Source organism: Mixophyes fleayi, chromosome 10 (assembly GCF_038048845.1).
Source record: "Mixophyes fleayi isolate aMixFle1 chromosome 10, aMixFle1.hap1, whole genome shotgun sequence".
In the NCBI taxonomy this organism is placed as follows: domain Eukaryota; kingdom Metazoa; phylum Chordata; class Amphibia; order Anura; family Limnodynastidae; genus Mixophyes; species Mixophyes fleayi.
Window position 1 is genome coordinate 98,838,936 of NC_134411.1, and position 18,562 is coordinate 98,857,497.

Here is an 18,562-nt window from a genome sequence, read left to right on the forward strand (position 1 = left end):
GCTACAGAATTTGCTGGCACTATATAAATAAATGTTGATGAAGGAATCGCCAGGACCATCAATATATCAAGTGGAAAACATTTTATTATACATAAACATACAAATCTATGCACTTTGCAGAAATAGAGCACTTTGGGCTTCTGGTAGCCCTGAGCTATGTAGAAAACAGTTGAGCTGCATCCAAGTATGTTCCCTGCGACTAGTTCCAAAGTGCTGTATTTCTTCCTCAAGCATTGGACACATAGTGAATGACATGATGATGTTTGTGGTGCATTAATATCCATCAATGTATTGTACATGGCGTGCACCAGTCACCGGTAACTATGTTCTAACACTATCCCTTGTTTATAATCCACCAACATATTGCACCATAATGCACATTTTATTATTAAATTGAAGGTTTATTTATAATGTTTGATGTCTCCGGTCCCAACCAAATAAGTAGTTTCCCTGTGGAATTACAATAGGATACATTTATGAAATGGGAGCACATAAAAGGTTCTGTAATCCACAGACAACCATCCAGTTCTGCCATTTTCTATGCTTTATAGCACCTTTTTTTTTTTTACCAGCACCAGTTTTATATCAGTGGCCCCTGGTGTTTTACCAGTATGGATAAATGTTCCTATTATTTCCAATATAGTGAGATTTTTTAAAATTAGCTTTTATTACACTTCTATAAATCTGTATTTCTGTATGTGATCGTCCTCTTCACAAGCTCGCTTGCACTTTCAGGGTCCCCTGGATAATGATACAATGGTTCACGTGGCGCTGATTGCGGAGAGCCAGCGGTAAGACGACCCCTAACCTGTGTACTGATGGAAATATATTAGGAATGAGTCAGGAAGTCTTTTAAAGCTTTTTAAGATCAGCCATAAATATATATAGGAGTGGGTATTTATAGGCCTGATGACAGCCTAAAAGTGTATTTCATGCCTCAATAAACCACAAATTTGTCTTAGAAAATTGTCTGTTTGCCCTTTTATCAAGGGCCTTGGGAATGTTCGGAAAACCTGCTAAAAAAGTGTCATTACAGCGATCTGTCGCTACGATGTGTCATGCCTAAAAATTAATTTGGTAATTGGTCTTTTAGAGCTTTCTAAGACTTAAGGGGGTAGATTTATCAAACCTTCCAAAAAGTGGAGATGTTGCCCATAGCAACCAATCAGATTTTAGCTATCATTTCTCTAGTACACGCTAGAATCTAATTGATTGCCATGGGCAACACTTCCACCTGTCCGTTGTTAAAGGTTTTGATAAAGCTACCCCTATGTATGGGCCTGTTTTACATGGCTAATCCAAATGTTCTCTCTACAAAGGTCTGTCTAGTTTTTTGTATTTTTGTTTATTTACCATATAGTCTGAACTGTTAAAGGGAAGCTATCATATTCTCCCAATTCCTCTTCGTTTGTTTGAAACACAATATCAGAAAGAAGAAAGGACAGGTCTCTTGAGATATACTGTAGGCATCTGAAAAATCTAAGGCTGCACAGGGAAGTGTGTTATAACTCGCAGCCTCTAGTTAATCTCTTGACATCATTATTTCTACTCACCCCTACATTTCCCAAATGGAATGCAGAGACCGAGGAAGACATAAATAGCGGTTTCTTTGATTTTTAATAAGAATTTAGAAAACTGTTAAGCCCACATGTTGTTTTTATCCATTGTTTTTATAGCACATCCAATAAGGTAATGGAAATGTATAATATATATAAACACAGGACATTAATAGAAGGGAAGAGCTTGTGAGATGTAGCATAGTATACAGATGTACATGAGTTTCTGTATAATCACTCATGTCACCCTCTCTTATTGCTTCTAGACTACAGGTCTTTCTGAATACATACGGTATTCAGACACAGACCCCTCAACAAGTGGAGCCCATCCAGATATGGCCGCAGCAGGAGCTGGTGAAGGTAAGTTATAACCTGGTATAAATGTGAGGGATCCATTGGATTGTGCAGATGAACCTCTGCCTGCTGTGGTCTGCAGCCTCCGTGTGTGATTACTTGCAGCCAGACCGGAGCAGTCTCTGCTCATTATGTCGACATCTCTAAGTCTTAATTAAATTAGCAGGTGAGTCATTGTTATGCAATAGAAGCGTAACGCGCTGCTTCCTACATGGGCAGACGATGAATGGAGGAGACGGATACTTGAGCTGAAGGGAGTTTTTGGAAGTGTTATGAATCAGACTGCGCATGGGGGGGAATATGCGGATAGGTACAGTAAGGACGCCCCTGTCAGAGATGATCTGGGTAAATATCAGTGTTTATCCTGCATTACAGCACTGAGGAGTCTGTGTAATAATTAATCTGAGCGTTGCCAGTCACAGCTTAGACTTCTGCCAACACCGAGGCTTGGCTAGTCTCCGACGCTGCAGATTGTCACAGCGGAGGGCGAGCTGCCTGTCGGTGCCAGGCAGGTTCTGTCTACAATGATGCAGCGTTACACAGAGTAATATCAGCATAAAGCATCTATATGTGTTATATCCTTAAGCGGTATCACACTGGGATCATCGACCATCACTAAAGTTACTGACGGTGTATAAAGATATGAGCCATGTTTTCATCCGTCAGTAAGAAAGAGTTAAGGAAAAACCAGGCTCCTCCTGACGTTGCAGTAACTCACACAGCCGTGTCAGACTAAACGTTTTGAGGTTGCGTAAGGCTGTGAAATTACTGGCTATTTATTGGCTTGTACATGTCCTGCAACTTCTTGTAAATATACTGCTTTATATAATCGGGGAGAGTTTTTCTATTTTGCTGTCCTTAGATACAGCATAGCTCTACTGTGCTTTCTGCAGTATATACAATTGTATCTACAGAGCAGCTTTCTGTCACATCCAAGGGAAAGAAAGTTACATTATTGCCTTGATATTAAATATACACCTGAAACAGAACAAAGCAGATTGTTTCAGATTGTTCTTGATGTTACCATTCTGTTTGTTGTGTCATTCTCCTGCTTATCTCTTCAGATAGAGAATGTCCCTCTAACTTTAATAATGACTTTAGTCCTGTTTGCCGTATTTCCTTCCATGCTCCACCCAACCACTCCTGTCTGCCCTCAAAGCCACACCCACATCCTTAGAAGACACGCCCATTTGGGGGTCTCCCCAAAAAAAACATTTGGAACGTTCTCACCAATGTTTTAAAAGAATGCCCAGTTGTTAAAAAGTAAAATGTGTCAGGTATTACCTTAATCTCAACAGCAAATGCAGAACCCCAGAGATTGAAGACAGCTACTGAAAGGACAAAAAGGTTAAATTGTAAAGTGTAGTATGTCAGTGAGGCTTGCTGTGACATCAGTTTCTCCATGTGCTGCTGTATTCCTTGTGTGTGACAATGGCCATCTCCGCTCTGTAGGCAGAAGCTCCCCGTTAAAGAAGATTTATGTTGAATGTGTCAGGGAAAGCCAACAGCAGCAGTAAAGTGAATGGAGGGGAATAATCATTATAGATTGGTTAGTGAACAAACCGTTATTACCATAAGGTGCTGATCATCCGGCCGTCAGTTCTGTATGGTAAATACTGTCGGATCGCCTGTTTCTCCTATAGCACACCCCATGATAGATTATTACTTTACCTGCGTTTTCCTACTCGCTGTAAATAAATTTGTACTTATTTGCAATTCCGTTTTTCAAGCTTAATGTTCCTGTTTCCTCCTCTTTCACCGTAGCTGCCATTAATCACCGGGAAGTGTTTGTCGTTGGTGAGAGCTCTAAAAGGCTCATGTTGCACCATTAACGTCTCTAGATTTTTATTTGCTGCAAATAAAGACTTTGATATAAAACCATGCCCGTAAATCAAAGCCTAATATCTTCCATTATGAAAAAGCTAATCTACAAAAAATTAGTTAAAGAAAAAAAGATTTTCCTGCGTATTGAGAGATATGTATTTTTTTTTTCTTTTTCCAAAGAGTAACTTTCAGCCGATGTACAGATGCGATTATTGGTTGTGTGATTAATCACATGTAAGTGAATGCAATAAAGCCTGTTTACCAGGTGCAATTTTGATTCTCTATCTAGTGCAATTGTCTAACGCAGTCCCAGTGTGGTGCAGTTTAATTAGATTTCATCCAGTCGCATGCGTTTAATCGTATTTCGAATCGCTAAAGCTCACAAGCACACGTATCAAGAACATGTGACATATAATCGTACTGGGATTTTATATACAATTAGTTGCATGTGATTTAATTGCACACCAAAAAATCAGCCACACTATAAAAACCATCTTCTAGAACTTAGGCCCATGTGTAAAATCTAAGTTTTGAGGGAGATAAATGCTCTGTGCCCCCACCTGCCCCATGCTTACAGAGAACACACATTTATATCCTACTGTAAAATCAGAGGCATTTGTCATTTGCTCCGTTAAAAGCGCATTTTTTGCACTTGCAGAAATGTCCGTAGTGACTGACAGCTTTGCAGACTTGCTTTTTAAAAATGCACTTCATGGGTTGGTGGATTCGTGCACAGGAGTGGGGCCAGTTATGTCCCAGCAAATCAGATGACCTGTATGAGATCCTATCAGGACACTGTCCTAGAGATGTGGGAGGGGCTTCAGCTGTCTGTAGTGGAGGGGAGCAGGAGATACGTTACTTTGTAGCAGAGCAGTGGAATTATGGGGTAACAGGGGCGCGTTTCATCCCTTTGATTCATAGCAGAAATTTTAATGTTGAGCTTTAGTTTTAAGCATAGTATTTCTTACTATTATTCCTTTGAGATAATTTTTTTGTTACAGACTTTTTTCTGTATTTTTGTTTTTATTTTCAATATCTGTTTCATTTTATTTCTTTTTAGAGACCCCACCACATATGTTCATTGACATCGGCTTTGTCATCAATGTTTCTCTCTTTTAATATGATTTTTTTAAAACATTTTTTCAATCAATAATAGTCATTATTTTACCCAGTGACCTCTCTTCCACGACAGCAGAGTTTGTTTTTCAGGGAACTAATGCTCATCGTATGGTGCTTCTATTAGAGGATAATCTGACTCTTTATGGATCAGTTGTTAATATGCAGTTTAGAAAATAAAGCGATTATCAGTGTCTTTAAATTCCTAAAAATATAGGATTACTGTATAATTTGTATAAGCATACGTAGTGTGTGTGTGTGTGTAATATATATATATATATATATATATATATATATAAATTTTGTGTGTGTATATAATAAACACACATACATATATAAATAGTTCATACTTTTTCTTTATTGTGGTTTGATATAGTTTTTGTCTTATTATTATTATTAGAGAACAGATGTAACCATCATATTCCTTGATGTAGACTCCTCAGAATCCTACTGGTCTCTTAGTGTTTTGCATTATAAGATGGTAGTTTATTATAAGATGGTAGACTTTGTTCTAGCTACAGATTTTCAGGAAATCACACAGGCACCTTGTGTCAGCTCACGTTTGCCGTTATAAAGTTCCCCTTTCCCACACGGAGGCCGCCATATTGTGGACTGAACCAATACTGGTGGGGGTGCAGCCGATCCATTCTCTAGTTGCTCTGGGTGTTTTGTTCCCATGCTGGAGCCTGTCTCACCCTGTACCCAGGTCCTTCATATGCTCTCTCTTGTGGTTACTGGCAGGCTTACCTTCATCTGGGGGTGAATGAGAAGCTGGGCTTGTCTGGACGGCCGGACAGACCCATTGGGTGTCTTGGGACATCGAAGGTGAGTAATATGCTAACGTATACTGCATCTGTCGTTCTGCTGCCAACCTGTAATAGTTTTATACTTCTCACTGTTCTGTCCTTACCCTATGCCTGGTCTGACCAATCCGATTCTGTAAAACTACAGGTCCCAGCATACCATGCCTGCTATTGGCTGGCTATCTACTGGCAAAGCATTCTGGGTGTTGTAGTTTCACAATACAGGCTGTCCAGCCCTGACCTATGGCAATAATACATCTCCCTGCCAGTCATCATTTTCAGCTTTTATATTCCACCCAGGGCGCTTTCCACCCCCTGTATACTTAGATCTCCCACCCTTCATATGTAGATCATCCATTCATGGAAACATACTCCCTTCTTCCCAAGCCACATAAATGGCCTTATACATACACAATCTGATCATTACAGTATTGTTCTAGGCCATGTAATAACGTGTGTCTAGCAGGACACCATGCACCTCCCACCCCACTTATATTATAATATATGTCACGTCAGTGTCAACTTTCCTCCCACAGATTTATCGCATTCTCGGGAAGACGGTGGTTTGTTACCCTATTGTGTTTGATCTGAGCGACTTCTATATGTCTCAGGACGTCATGTTGCTGATTGACGACATCCAGGTAAATCCACGGTCTGTCGAAAGCAGCAGAAAAGTTAATAACAAGATTTGCATTTAATTTTATTACCAAAAGGTTTAGACTATAAATTGTAAAATATTATTTATGGACTTCACTTTTTATACTCGTGTCCTTTTTGAAATGAGAATGTCCACCGCACATGGACTTAATTTTGACATTAGACTTGTCAAGCAAGATAAATGACCTTGTAAATCAATCGGAGGTTTCCAGGCCACACGGCTCGCACTAAGCTAATCAATCACTTCTATTACACCACTGAGATCGTTCGTCTTTTTCTACTTATTTTTTGTGTGTTTTCTGTTTTTTCAGAACTTATAGGGAAAAAGTGGATGTGTTTGATGCACGGTAATTTAATAATGAATGGTGACGTAATGTCAGCCACAACAGGAATGAGACCTATTGTTTGTGATGATATGAAGGTCGGCAAGCAGGGTATAGGATGAGGAAGGTTATAGAACCACTTTATACATCACTGGTGAATCTTGTGTACAGTTATGTGGAACCTGTCTCCAAAAGACATATAGAAACAAGTTCAGAAGACAGCTACTAAAATGGGCCTTATAAAACGTATCAGGAAAGGCGCTGACAGCTGAATATATTCAGGGGTGATATTATAGAAACATACAAATATAAGAAAAGTATTAATAGAGCTCAGAAGAGCAGTATTTTTTATAAATAAGAGGATTTGTAGAACTAGGGGGAACACTTTGAAGTTGGAGGAAGATAACTTTAATAAGAATGTTGTTAAAGAGAGGGCGATAGATCCGTCTCCCAGCAGTTGTGGTGGGAAAGAGATACAGAAAATTAATGTAAGAATGAATGAGAAAACATAGCTGCTGTTCAGTGGTGAAAATGAATGTATAAAAATAAATAAAAACATGAATAAAACTCACTGGAAGAAAGGCGGACTAGAGTTAGGGGTTTTCTGCCGTCGTGTTCTATGTTTCAGAAACAAACACTAAAATACAGTATTGGTGTTGACAGCGAGATCACTGCTATATATGAAATATTATAGAAATATGATAACCGTGGGCCTCCTAGCCAGGTTCCCCCTTATGGAGAGGAGCGTTGTGTGAAATAAAACAGGATGTATCTCTCTCTGTTAATTCTGTAATCTGCCATTAGAAGAAAGTAATTAGCCTTGATTAATTATGTACAGCTACATCTAATCTTACAATGGATACACAACGAGACACTTAGTTACTGAACGAGTCTGAGTCTTCACCTTGCATCGTCCTCTTGTCATCTCTCGGTCTGTATGTGGATGTCATTACTAGATATGACTACTTCACATAGAACTGATTCTTAGACCAATACATTACAGTTTTCAAAAATGTTTGTATGCGTATGACCTAGATGCCATGTACGATAGATTATCCTCTGTCTCAGTATTGTATCCCGGCTCCTGCTGTGTCTGGGGCAGGAAGAGAAACCGCTATCAGAGTTGTACTAATTACTGAGTGTGCCAGGTTAATTTTATTCTTAGATGTACAAGGAAACTTGGATGTGGCGCTGCTAGAGATGTACAGACGTTTGTGCGTTTTAGAGGCATAAGGAGGATACAGTCACTTGTGTGAACCCAATTTCTCTCTTCTGTGCAGTAATATGTTTTATAAAAAAAAAAATGATTAGCACAAAAGACCCATCTTGCGTCCAGCAGATTATTTGCACATTTATTGCTTTCATTCTGCCTTTTAACTCAACTTGACGATTTTGGGAAAATTTAGCAGAGAACAATTGCAATTACTGGTTTTAATAAAGTGAATGGAAAAGCCATTATAACAAATGAAACTAAGAGATTGGAAAATTTGGGGAATAAGTGTCAGAGCCAGGTTTAACGCCTTCAGCGCTGCCGGGAACCATTTCAGTGGCATGCTGAGACCTGTAGTACCAGACTCCTCTCTGATCACTGGGTATTGTCTCTTTCCGCAGAACGCTTTGCAGTTTATCAGGCAGTACTGGAAGATGAATGGACGCCCCCTGTTCCTGGTGCTGATTCGTGAGGATAACATCCGGTATAGTGCAGGGTGTCAGTGACTGGGGCTGGAGGGGGCACAGACTGAATCACTATAACCCCTCTCTTTCTTCCTTTCCAACCTTCAGGGGAAGCCGATTTAACCCCATTCTAGACATGCTGGCATCATTTAAGAACGGAAACGTGGCAGGTGTCAAGGTCCATGTGGACAGGCTGCAGGTAAGCGTTTGACCTGTCCTGATATAAACCATTTACTCTTTAAGGGGGAACAATCTTTAATTCCAGTTAATGTTTGATTTCCCTCCGTGTGATTAGCATAAGGGTTTGGCTTCACACCCCTAATCCCTCCCTCCCAGTATATTGAATTCTCTGTGTATCCCTGGAGTCTTTGATCTTAGCTCCATCTGATTGGATGGTCTGTGAGTAACATCACCTGAAAAATAACTCAAACAGAGCCCTCTTAGGGGTTAAAGCTATTTGTCGTCGAGACGAGTTCGGAGAGATCGCACGATCCTGAGTTAGCGGCCACTGAAGAGAGATCTACAAATTTAACTATGCAGGAAGCTGAATACGTAATGTAGCCCAATCACAGCAAATAGCATTGGTGATATACGGAAGATATAACCCAGTCCTTGTGTTCCTCACGTTATATTCTGTACAGGGTCAGCATAGGGAAGTTGATTTGTCTACACAATATTACTATGAGCTGTCATTGATTTCTGTTCTATACACAGCCATTGAGCGGTGTCACCTAGTTATCCCAATGTCATAATCACGCGATGGTATTATAATGTATATCTCAAACACTGTAAATGAAAGTCTGTAAAATATCTATATTTCTCTGAGAATGCAGCCTATCGGCTGACTAGGAACCAGCGGGGCCACAATATGGCCGCTCCCCCCGTGTGTACGTAGATGGTACACCTAGGTTATGTCTGTGCGGAGAGTATTATCCGTATTGTTACAGATCTATATGAAGATTGTCTGCGGGATTTGCTGCTTCCCAGTACGTCACTGCTTGAATAATTAACAGGTTTCATAGGTTCCTGTTTAATCTCCTCTACAATCATTGTGGTTTTAGATCTTTTTACTTATTTATAGAACCGGTGAATTGGCCCAAACTCTTCATCATTATTTTATTGTCACTTAAGTGACAAGTTGTCGGCTGCATTTCCCTCTTCCATCCTCCTATCCATAGACCAGCCTCGTTCTGTGTGTGAGGTAGCACAGGAGTCAGCATTGCTGCTTCACACTGCTGGGGTTTGTATGTTTCCCCCGTATTTCCTTGGGTTTCCTCCCGGTGCTCCGGTTTCCTCCCACAGTCCAAAATCATACTGGTAGGTTAATCGGCTTCTGAAAAAATTGTGTATGTGTGTTTTAGATTGTAAGCTTCAATGGTGCAGAGACTGATGCGACTGGTTGCTTATCCTCTGCACAGCACTGCGTAATATGATTGGTGCTATATAAATAAACTATCACTGGCGGATCCAGGGGGGGTGATCGGGGTTAATCGCACCCCTCCCCCCCTTAGCAGCAATCTTCATATCTTAAAATTGCTGCTGTGATGTCTGATCATCGGGCTGGGCCAGCCAGGGGCCAACCAATCAGGGTGAAGGAGGGGTGTGGCTATGCAAAATCGCTCCCACAAAAATAAAATTCTAGGTCCGCCCCTGAAAAACTATAATAATAATGCAACAGACTATCTGAGACCTCCACGAACCACACACCAGGTCCAGGTTTATAATGGATTAGAATACCAAGCTGTCATTTCTTAAGACACCGAAAATAGTCCATTAATAGATATATATTCCAGCTGGCTGAAAATCTTCATTATGTTTTATTGAAAATACAATCATCTGGTGTCTCATTGTCACAGATTCCTGCACCTGCGGCAGCTCCCAGGACTTGTGTGCTCACTAACCCGGTCTGTGAGCGACCTTAATTATTAACATCCAGTCTCAGCGCTCCCTGTTCTAATGCATTTCCCATGTAAATGTGTGAAGCTGAATTCCCCAAAACGTTCAAAATCCGACTTCAGTAAAATGCAGCTGTATTCCTCCAGTCGCGCTGTTAAGGGATCTCTGCAGCACACGGCCCCCACCCCTGCACCCCACTTAAATTAATGATGGAGCTTAAAGAAAGTAGAGGGAGCCATTAAAATAATTGAACATTTTGTAAAATTTAGAAGCTTCCAGTTTTGTGATTTACCTCCGCGTGCTCTGAAGTTCTGCCAATTAATGTGGTTCCAAAGTGCTTTATTTTTTCAGCTTTGCAGAACCATAAAATTGTGAGCGTCCGTTGGGTCCCGGCTTACGTTAGTACAGTAGATAAAATGTTACTTTAAAAATAAAATAGCTACAATAATATTTTCATAATATAAAGGACATTGTAAATTACTTTTAAATGATAAAACTGGAAATGCATGCAGTACTTAGGGGGTTGTCGGGGATAGCATGTATTAGTTATATTCCACCCCGAAAATTGTCTTACCTGGTGTCTGGCATCCTTGCAATTTAGTGAGTTCTGTGCACATTTTTTGCCGCTCACCTGGCTCCTGTGTGCCCCCAACTCCCGCCGCTCCCCTCTTGGCTCCTGCGTGCACGGCTGCCACCGCTCCCCTCTCGGCTCCTGTGTGCCCCCGGCTGCCACCGCTTCCCTCTAGGCTCCTGTGCGCCCCCAACTGCCACCGCTCCCCTCTCGGCTCCTGTGTGCCCCGGCTGCCACCGCTCCCCTCTCGGCTCCTGTGCGCCCCGGCTGCCACCGCTCCCCTCTCGGCTCCTGTGCGCCCCGGCTGCCACCGCTCCCCTCTCGGCTCCTGTGCGCCCCGGCTGCCACCGCTCCCCTCTCGGCTCCTGTGTGCCCCGGCTGCCACCGCTCACCTGGCTCCTGTACACCCCAACTCCCGCCGCTCCCCTCTTGGCTCCTGCGTGCACGGCTGCCACCGCTCCCCTCTCGGCTCCTGTGTGCCCCCGGCTGCCACCGCTTCCCTCTAGGCTCCTGTGCGCCCCCAACTGCCACCGCTCCCCTCTCGGCTCCTGTGTGCCCCGGCTGCCACCGCTCCCCTCTCGGCTCCTGTGCGCCCCGGCTGCCACCGCTCCCCTCTAGGCTCCTGTGCGCCCCGGCTGCCACCGCTCCCCTCTCGGCTCCTGTGTGCCCCGGCTGCCACCGCTCACCTGGCTCCTGTACACCCCAACTCCCGCCGCTCCCCTCTTGGCTCCTGCGTGCACGGCTGCCACCGCTCCCCTCTCGGCTCCTGTGTGCCCCCGGCTGCCGCCGCTCCCCTCTTGGCTCCTGCGTGCACGGCTGTCCCCGCTCCCCTTCCGGCTCCTTTGAGCCCCTGCTGCTGCTTAGCCTTTACCAGTGTCCCCCCAGTTGGCAGTTCTTGATTTTAATCTCTGCTTATTAAACTGAGAGTAACGTGTAACGGGGACAGACGCCTTCCTCATGGCATGACCTCGGTTCCACAGTGCAGGGAGGTCACGCTGCTTAACGGAGGAGGAGAGAGTTCTCTGTGTCTCCCTCCTTCCTCTGTGAGGCCACTTTGAAGGCTGCAGGGCACCACCTATGTCAAGTTGCCCATCACTGGTGTGGCAGATATCGCTAGCCACGAGACCAGGGACAGTGATGCAGAACATCGTTGGGGACCCGCCAAACCTAATGAACAATGGAAAGGGGCAAAGGCTTGTGATGTTTCATCCAAATCTGAATTTTCAGTGTTGTGTGTAATTGTCCTTTCAGTGCTACTACACTAACAGTGATAAAAGGAACTTTATAATAAGTGTTTGTTGATTGTATTCCTTCCTGTCGAGGTAGGAGCAATTAAAATGCAGCATTTAAGACACGGAAGTATTACTTGCCTGTCTGACACTACACTTACAAGTGTTATGATATCCAATTACGCTATATTAGATTATGCATGAAACTCGTAGCTTAATCAGAGGGAGACACAGATCTCAACGATTCCTAGTATAATGGCAAATCTATTCACGCAAGTATTTCTATTTCATTTTTTTAAAATTGAATAATAAATACTCTTGTCACATCATGTCCTGCTTTTTTCTTAGCTCTAAAATCAGTCTGTTAAAAAAAAAAAATACTATGTGAACAGATTTGACATTTTTAATATGGATGTTTACACTGGTCCTGGATGATGTCTATTAGCCCTAATTCACACCCATGAGAAAAACGCTTAGTGGAAGAGTTTCTGCTGTCAGACAGGATTACTGGGAGCAGAAGGTGAAATGTTTATCCCTTGTTGACGTTCTGCATCAGTTGACGTCAGCGGAGGTAAATGGATAGTTATTATGTTCCATCCTCAAGTGTCACTGTACAGACAGAGGGCTGCTGCAGACCTTTCCAGGTTGGGGTTAGAGGCCCTAGTGAATTTTACCTCTGTGATGTCACAGGTTCCTAGTGATTTGATAGGCTGCATTCTTGCATATTGGTTCATCCCAAAAATTGGCTGCTTCACTCACTTGCAACATTGAAGTTATCCATTGTTTACATGCAGAATAATTGCTGCCTTATAATACTGGTAAATAATCATTATAACCTGTGTTCCTCTGAACAAGCCTCAAAAAGGATCACATACTGTCTGCGTTTAGCAGAGGCCGTGGTCCAAGTAGTTGGAAGCCATAAAAATTGCATCAGTTCGCTCTCAATATGTCTTGTTTGTGTGACTGTTTGTTCCAGTATCTGATCAGAAAGCAATTTAACAAAGCTCTGTAAAGCCGGCTTCTCAGCAAGGATGAAAACGTTCGCTAGATCTGGATGTCATTCTCTAGTCAGCGGGTTTACTAGATATGTCTCTCGTCCTGCAGACTTTAATATCAGGAGCGATGGTGGAGCAGCTGGACTTCCTGAGAATCAGTGAGACGGAAGAGTAAGTTCCTCTTCCCAATTGTGTCCATTTATAAGTATCTGATCTAAACACTTATATTTCTGAGCGTTAACACCCGCATGAAATGTCTTAGAAAGATTCATTCTACAGCTGGTGGCTCCAAATTCTTTGCGGAGCGAAAAAAAAGTTTACAATGGCTTTTAAATAACTCAGGGGCAACAACTGACCCCAATGTACCCACTACTAACTTTTTACCCAAAAAGGGGCATTGTAGGTGTGTTTTGGTCTGTTGTATTTTTCTTTAGTGCTTTTCATGCATACGGTACAGTTATCCCCCCACAAATCAATAGGTGGAGAGATATTACAGCACTAGGACTACGCACTGAGCTTACAATACCTGCGGATTTAATTTGTCATCATGTAATATTCACAGTACTTGCGAAGTAAGTACTGAAAAAAAAAAAGAAGGAATTGGTGGCGCGAGTTGTATTTGCACAGATCTAGTGAAAAGTCGTTGTGTATTAGTAGATATAAATTAATTTGTTGAATTATTAAGCAGAAACCAGCGTAAAACAAATGCATATAACCTTTTTTTGTTTAACATACAATCAAACACTAAAAGATCACAATAAATTCTCATAATAACCTCAAACGTAATATACAGTTACTGACACTGCCAATAGCAGCATAGGAATAAAACCGCTACCGTCTCATATCAGTGCTAGCGGGTGAAGCCGGATGTGTTTATCAGTCAATGGTGGATAGACGAGCACAAGATAACAAGACAATTATAATAGTTTCACCATGTTATTAAAATAGTTTTTTGGGCTCCGTGGCTGAGAATAAACAGGTCTGGTTTTATGTGTCTGTTGTATTTAGTCTAATAAGCTGCCACGAAATAGCAAAATCTTAATGTCATTCAACAACATGATTCCAGAGTTCATTTTGTATTCATGTAACAAAGCCTCTCTGTCTTATATGTGTGTGTAACTCGTATTTCGTCGCTCCTGCCCTCCCACCGGGTCCTCTGTTTACATTAAACCTTTGTCTTTCTGTTACCTTTTTGATGTCATAGTCGTTGCTGGAGATGATGTGATTATAAATCATTTTCTTCTGTGCAGAATCCCGGAGTTTAGAAGTTTTGAAGAGCTGGAGGTACCTAAACATTCAAAAGTCAACAGACAATCCAGTATCCCTATAGCCGACATGGAAAAACAGCCTGAAATCACCATGGCGGACTGGAAGAACAGACCCACCTATGAGATTCTGCAGAAACTCAACGTAAGATGAGATAATCTCTCGATGTTCTGGGTGTAAGACCGTTCGATAACTTCTCTGCAAGTTCTGCTCTCTATTAATGCGCTTGTTTATTGGTACAGCAGAGTCCAGCGCATTATCTTGTGGATGTTCAGCTAGCTGCTTGCATTGTTAATTCACAGTTTGGCTTCATACTTTGCTCCCGGGTTAAGCTCTTCAGCTGCAGTAAACGTAGCCGGTAAAAGAGAACGCGCAGAGCTTTTGACTCTGTTCAATCTTTTCCCTGTCAATACTGACTCCTCTATTAATACCATCCTCACCCAGAGCTCATCATTCTGTAGGCAGCCTAGCAAAATGTTCCAATAGAAAAACAGTGAAAGTATTTAGCCGCATAAATGCAATTCCACTCGGCTGCAATAATCTGCTGAGTTCTGCTCTGTATTGGGGACTCCGAGTTCACATTGTGCCAGGGTTCTCGGCTGTCGGTAGCGGCTTCATGCTTGTATGGGACTGTGACACACACTGTTTGGACAGATCTGTATCGCTATATGGCTTATATAAGGAGACTAGGGGGTAAATGTATCATAGTGCGGGTTGTAAAAGTCGCCGGAAATCGGCGAGATAACAGCTTTAATTTAAAGCGACGCTGCCTTGTAAAGGGAAACTTCCCTTTACAAGGCAGCGCCGCTTTAAATTTAAGCTGTCATCTCGCCGATTTTCGGCGACTTGTACAACCCGCACTATGATACATTTACCCTCAGGACTTGTTTCTTAAAGGCAGCAGTGATCTGCATTTAACAATATTCATAACAGTCACTCCAAACATTCCGGTTTATCAATTACAGTGTTTTATAGTCATTTAGCAGTAATCGTCCCTTACATCTCCTCTCCTTCCTTTCCCAGGACTGTACCTGTCTTGCGTCTCAAGCCATTTTACTCAGTGTCCTGCTGAAACGGGAAGGGCCCCATTTTATTACAAAAGAAGGTGAGTCCTCGCTCGCTTTGTTTCAACACCACCTAGTCTTATTATGGATCTCCATTCTTACCAAACACTAAACTTGGGAAACTTCTACACCTATTACCGACCTTTCAGGAAGATGATTAGTTCAAGGGTTTGTTTTATCAGTCCATGCCAACCGCTGCTATTAGATATCTTGTAGGCTCATAGCGATGTACTGATTGTCTGGTCCCGGGGACCTTGAACAGAGATTTGGGTTCTAAGTCATGTAGCTGTATTGAAAAGAAGGGAATCAGATAATTTGATGAAGGACAGAGTCAATTTTATTATATTTTGTGTACACGGATCAACGGGTGTAATCAGGTCAGAAGGTAACGATAATACATTAGCACATAAGTGTTATAAGCCATAGTTTTCTGTAGAGGAGTGTTTAGCTTGCCATAAACTGGATAACTATTCATTACGTGCTTCTCTGACCACAACATGTTAAAATGAGGTCCTAGCTCTGATAAAAGAATTAGTATCTCCGAACCTCAATGTTTCTTAATAATCACTATACAAGACGGTACTAATAACCTTACTTGGTGAAACATGCCTGCCTCTTTAACTTCAAACCCACATAATGCAGTATATTATCCTCCTGGAAAATGCAGGTTAAATCTTCAATTACATGGATCAGAAGACACCTGTGCCTGCCTGGGTTTTTTAATCTTGTGTTACCACCATCAAGGCAATTAAACGCGGGAAAAAATATAAGATTCCTCTGAGCTCATTTAATTGTAAAGAGCAAAGTCTGGTTCGGCTAATTAAAAGAGGTTGAATATCTGAGTGTTTTGTTCGAGTCTAGTCAATTCCTCTTCGGGGAGGACCAGAGCTGGAAAACTCTAAGTTAATAATGAGAAACATTTAGCTCTAAAATAGCCAGAAGGCCCTTTGCTATTGTGGTGTAAATCTCCTCGTTACTTTGTTAATGGGATTAACCCCTTCAGAACTAATTAGAATTATATGTCCCATTGAGATGCTGGTGCAGTGCTAGATAGTGGATCCCGCCTACTTCTTAGGGTGGGGGGATTCAAGGTCTCGTAGCAGAGGGACGTTCTAAACCTCAAACCATGCTGATTTCTGATGTAAGTGTGAACAGCTGCACATTGGAGGAGACTTCCTCCCCCCTTACACTGCAATGTTATTTTGGCTACTTAAGTTCCAAATACGCTGCGTTGTGGAGGATACCGTTTCTGTGATACAGGAAGACCACGTGGAAGATGAACAAACTACCCCTAACAGTAGGGGTACAGTAAGACACTACACCCCATCTCCCTTCACGGCTTCGGATTATACAGATTATTCCATCGGTGTTATGAAGCAGAACATTGGTCGCCCTGAATGAGTTCTTTGAACTTTGTCATTTGAGAACGGTGTGTGATAAATATTCTAGTAGAGTCTGTGAGCTTAGCCCCAGAGGTTTTCTAATAATTAAACGTTCTCTGCGAGCGCATTGCTCCCATTTAAACCCTATTACATGCGGCCGGTTACAGTCGTTTCAGCTCCACCTTGACTAAGCCAGTGTAACATGTTGTGTATGTGATATGAAAGCACTCAGCTCTGCAACACTTTCTCCTTTGCAGGTACGGTATCTGACTTTATGGAGCGGATCTATAGGAAAGCGGGCAGCAACAAGCTTTGGTAAGTCCGCACGGTATCAGCACAAGCCTAAACAGATGTAATTCTTGGGGCAGATTCTTTGTGACTTTGTTACCACGTGATGTGCAAATTGAAAGATCTTTATTAGTGTTGTGTTACACAGTAGTAACATACATACCATTAAGTATTATAGGCCGGACAGTGTGGAATTAGATATTTACTATATTGTTTTTCTATACATTTCCAGTATTTTTGGAATTGGGGTAAAGCTGCAGCTGTTATCCTTGTAGCCTCTCACTATCAATGGCGTGTTAGTTTCACAGTGCTGAACACAAGGTGGCTTAATTATATCATGAATTAACTATGAGTGTTGTCTGTAGCCCAGAAAGTCTGTTCAGGAGCCGTCCACAGCAGAGAGATCCCACATCTAGTACAGGATTCACCGGTCATTAGATCCCATCAGTGTCCCAACAGGAGAGTGTTATGTGATTTTATTCTATTACTCATGAGATTCTTCACCCAATGGAAAAATGACTGTTCTCACATAATCTCCCAGAACCTCCTAACTTCTCTCAGGATCCGTCACATTAATCTCTATGAATGAGTGCAATCACCTGCAGCTCATATAACATTGTGTCGTTATTTAATATTTCATTGAAATTACATTTATATTTATACACGTTATTAAACTCTTGCATGCTGTATTAATATCCATCATGTCCATCGTATCCATCTACTTACCCATCATAAATAATCAACAAAATAACTCTTAGAGAGATTCATCTTATGGATTCATACATGTATTGTCTGGAATTTAAACATAAATTCCAGACAAATGTTCTGAATGTCAGCTGTGCAGAGGATTTCTAAAATGCGTGGTGCCGAGGGAGGCTGGCGCTCCCCGCGTTGCCGAGGGAGGCTGGCGCTCCCCGCGTTGCCGAGGATGGCTGGCACACCCCGCGCTGCCGGGAGACGTCGGCGCTCCCCGCGCTGCCGGGAGACGTCGGCGCTCCCCGCGCTGCCGGGAGACGTCGGCGCTCCCCGCGCTGCCGGGAGACGTCGGCGCTCCCCGCGCTGCCGGGAGACGCCGGCGCTCCCCGCGCTGCCGGGAGACGCCGGCGCTCCCCGCGCTGCCGGGAGACGCCGGCGCTCCCCGCGCTGCCGGGAGACGCCGGCGCTGCCGGGAGACGCCGGCGCTCCCCGCGCTGCCGGGAGACGCCGGCGCTCCCCGCGCTGCCGGGAGACGCCGGCGCTCCCCGCGCTGCCGGGAGACGCCGGCGCTCCCCGCGCTGCCGGGAGACGCCGGCGCTCCCCGCGCTGCCGGGAGACGCCGGCGCTCCCCGCGCTGCCGGGAGACGCCGGCGCTCCCCGCGCTGCCGGGAGACGCCGGCACTCTCGTCGGTGCTAAGAAACGCCGATGTTCTCTGAGGTGCAGCTGAGACACTGGTGCGCTCTGTGGCATATTGCATAGAGAGAGTAGAACTGTCCGTGATGCTGAAACATGCAGAGACACCAGAACTATCTATAATACAGAAGAACTACACGTTGCTGTCTGGTGGTCGCTCTTTGTTCTATTAAA

At 43.1% G+C, this 18,562-nt stretch overlaps 1 protein-coding gene across 1 annotated transcript in view; it reads left to right on the forward strand.

Annotated features, from left to right (window-relative positions):
* Positions 1–18,562, forward strand: part of PHKB (phosphorylase kinase regulatory subunit beta) — a 154,600-nt gene that overhangs the window by 120,501 nt on the left and 15,537 nt on the right. The window contains 10 exon segments of the mRNA XM_075189251.1: positions 736–791; positions 1,823–1,916; positions 5,592–5,675; positions 6,190–6,294; positions 8,245–8,327; positions 8,416–8,506; positions 13,108–13,169; positions 14,249–14,408; positions 15,288–15,369; positions 16,968–17,025. Coding sequence (XP_075045352.1) covers positions 736–791; positions 1,823–1,916; positions 5,592–5,675; positions 6,190–6,294; positions 8,245–8,327; positions 8,416–8,506; positions 13,108–13,169; positions 14,249–14,408; positions 15,288–15,369; positions 16,968–17,025 — 875 coding nt within the window.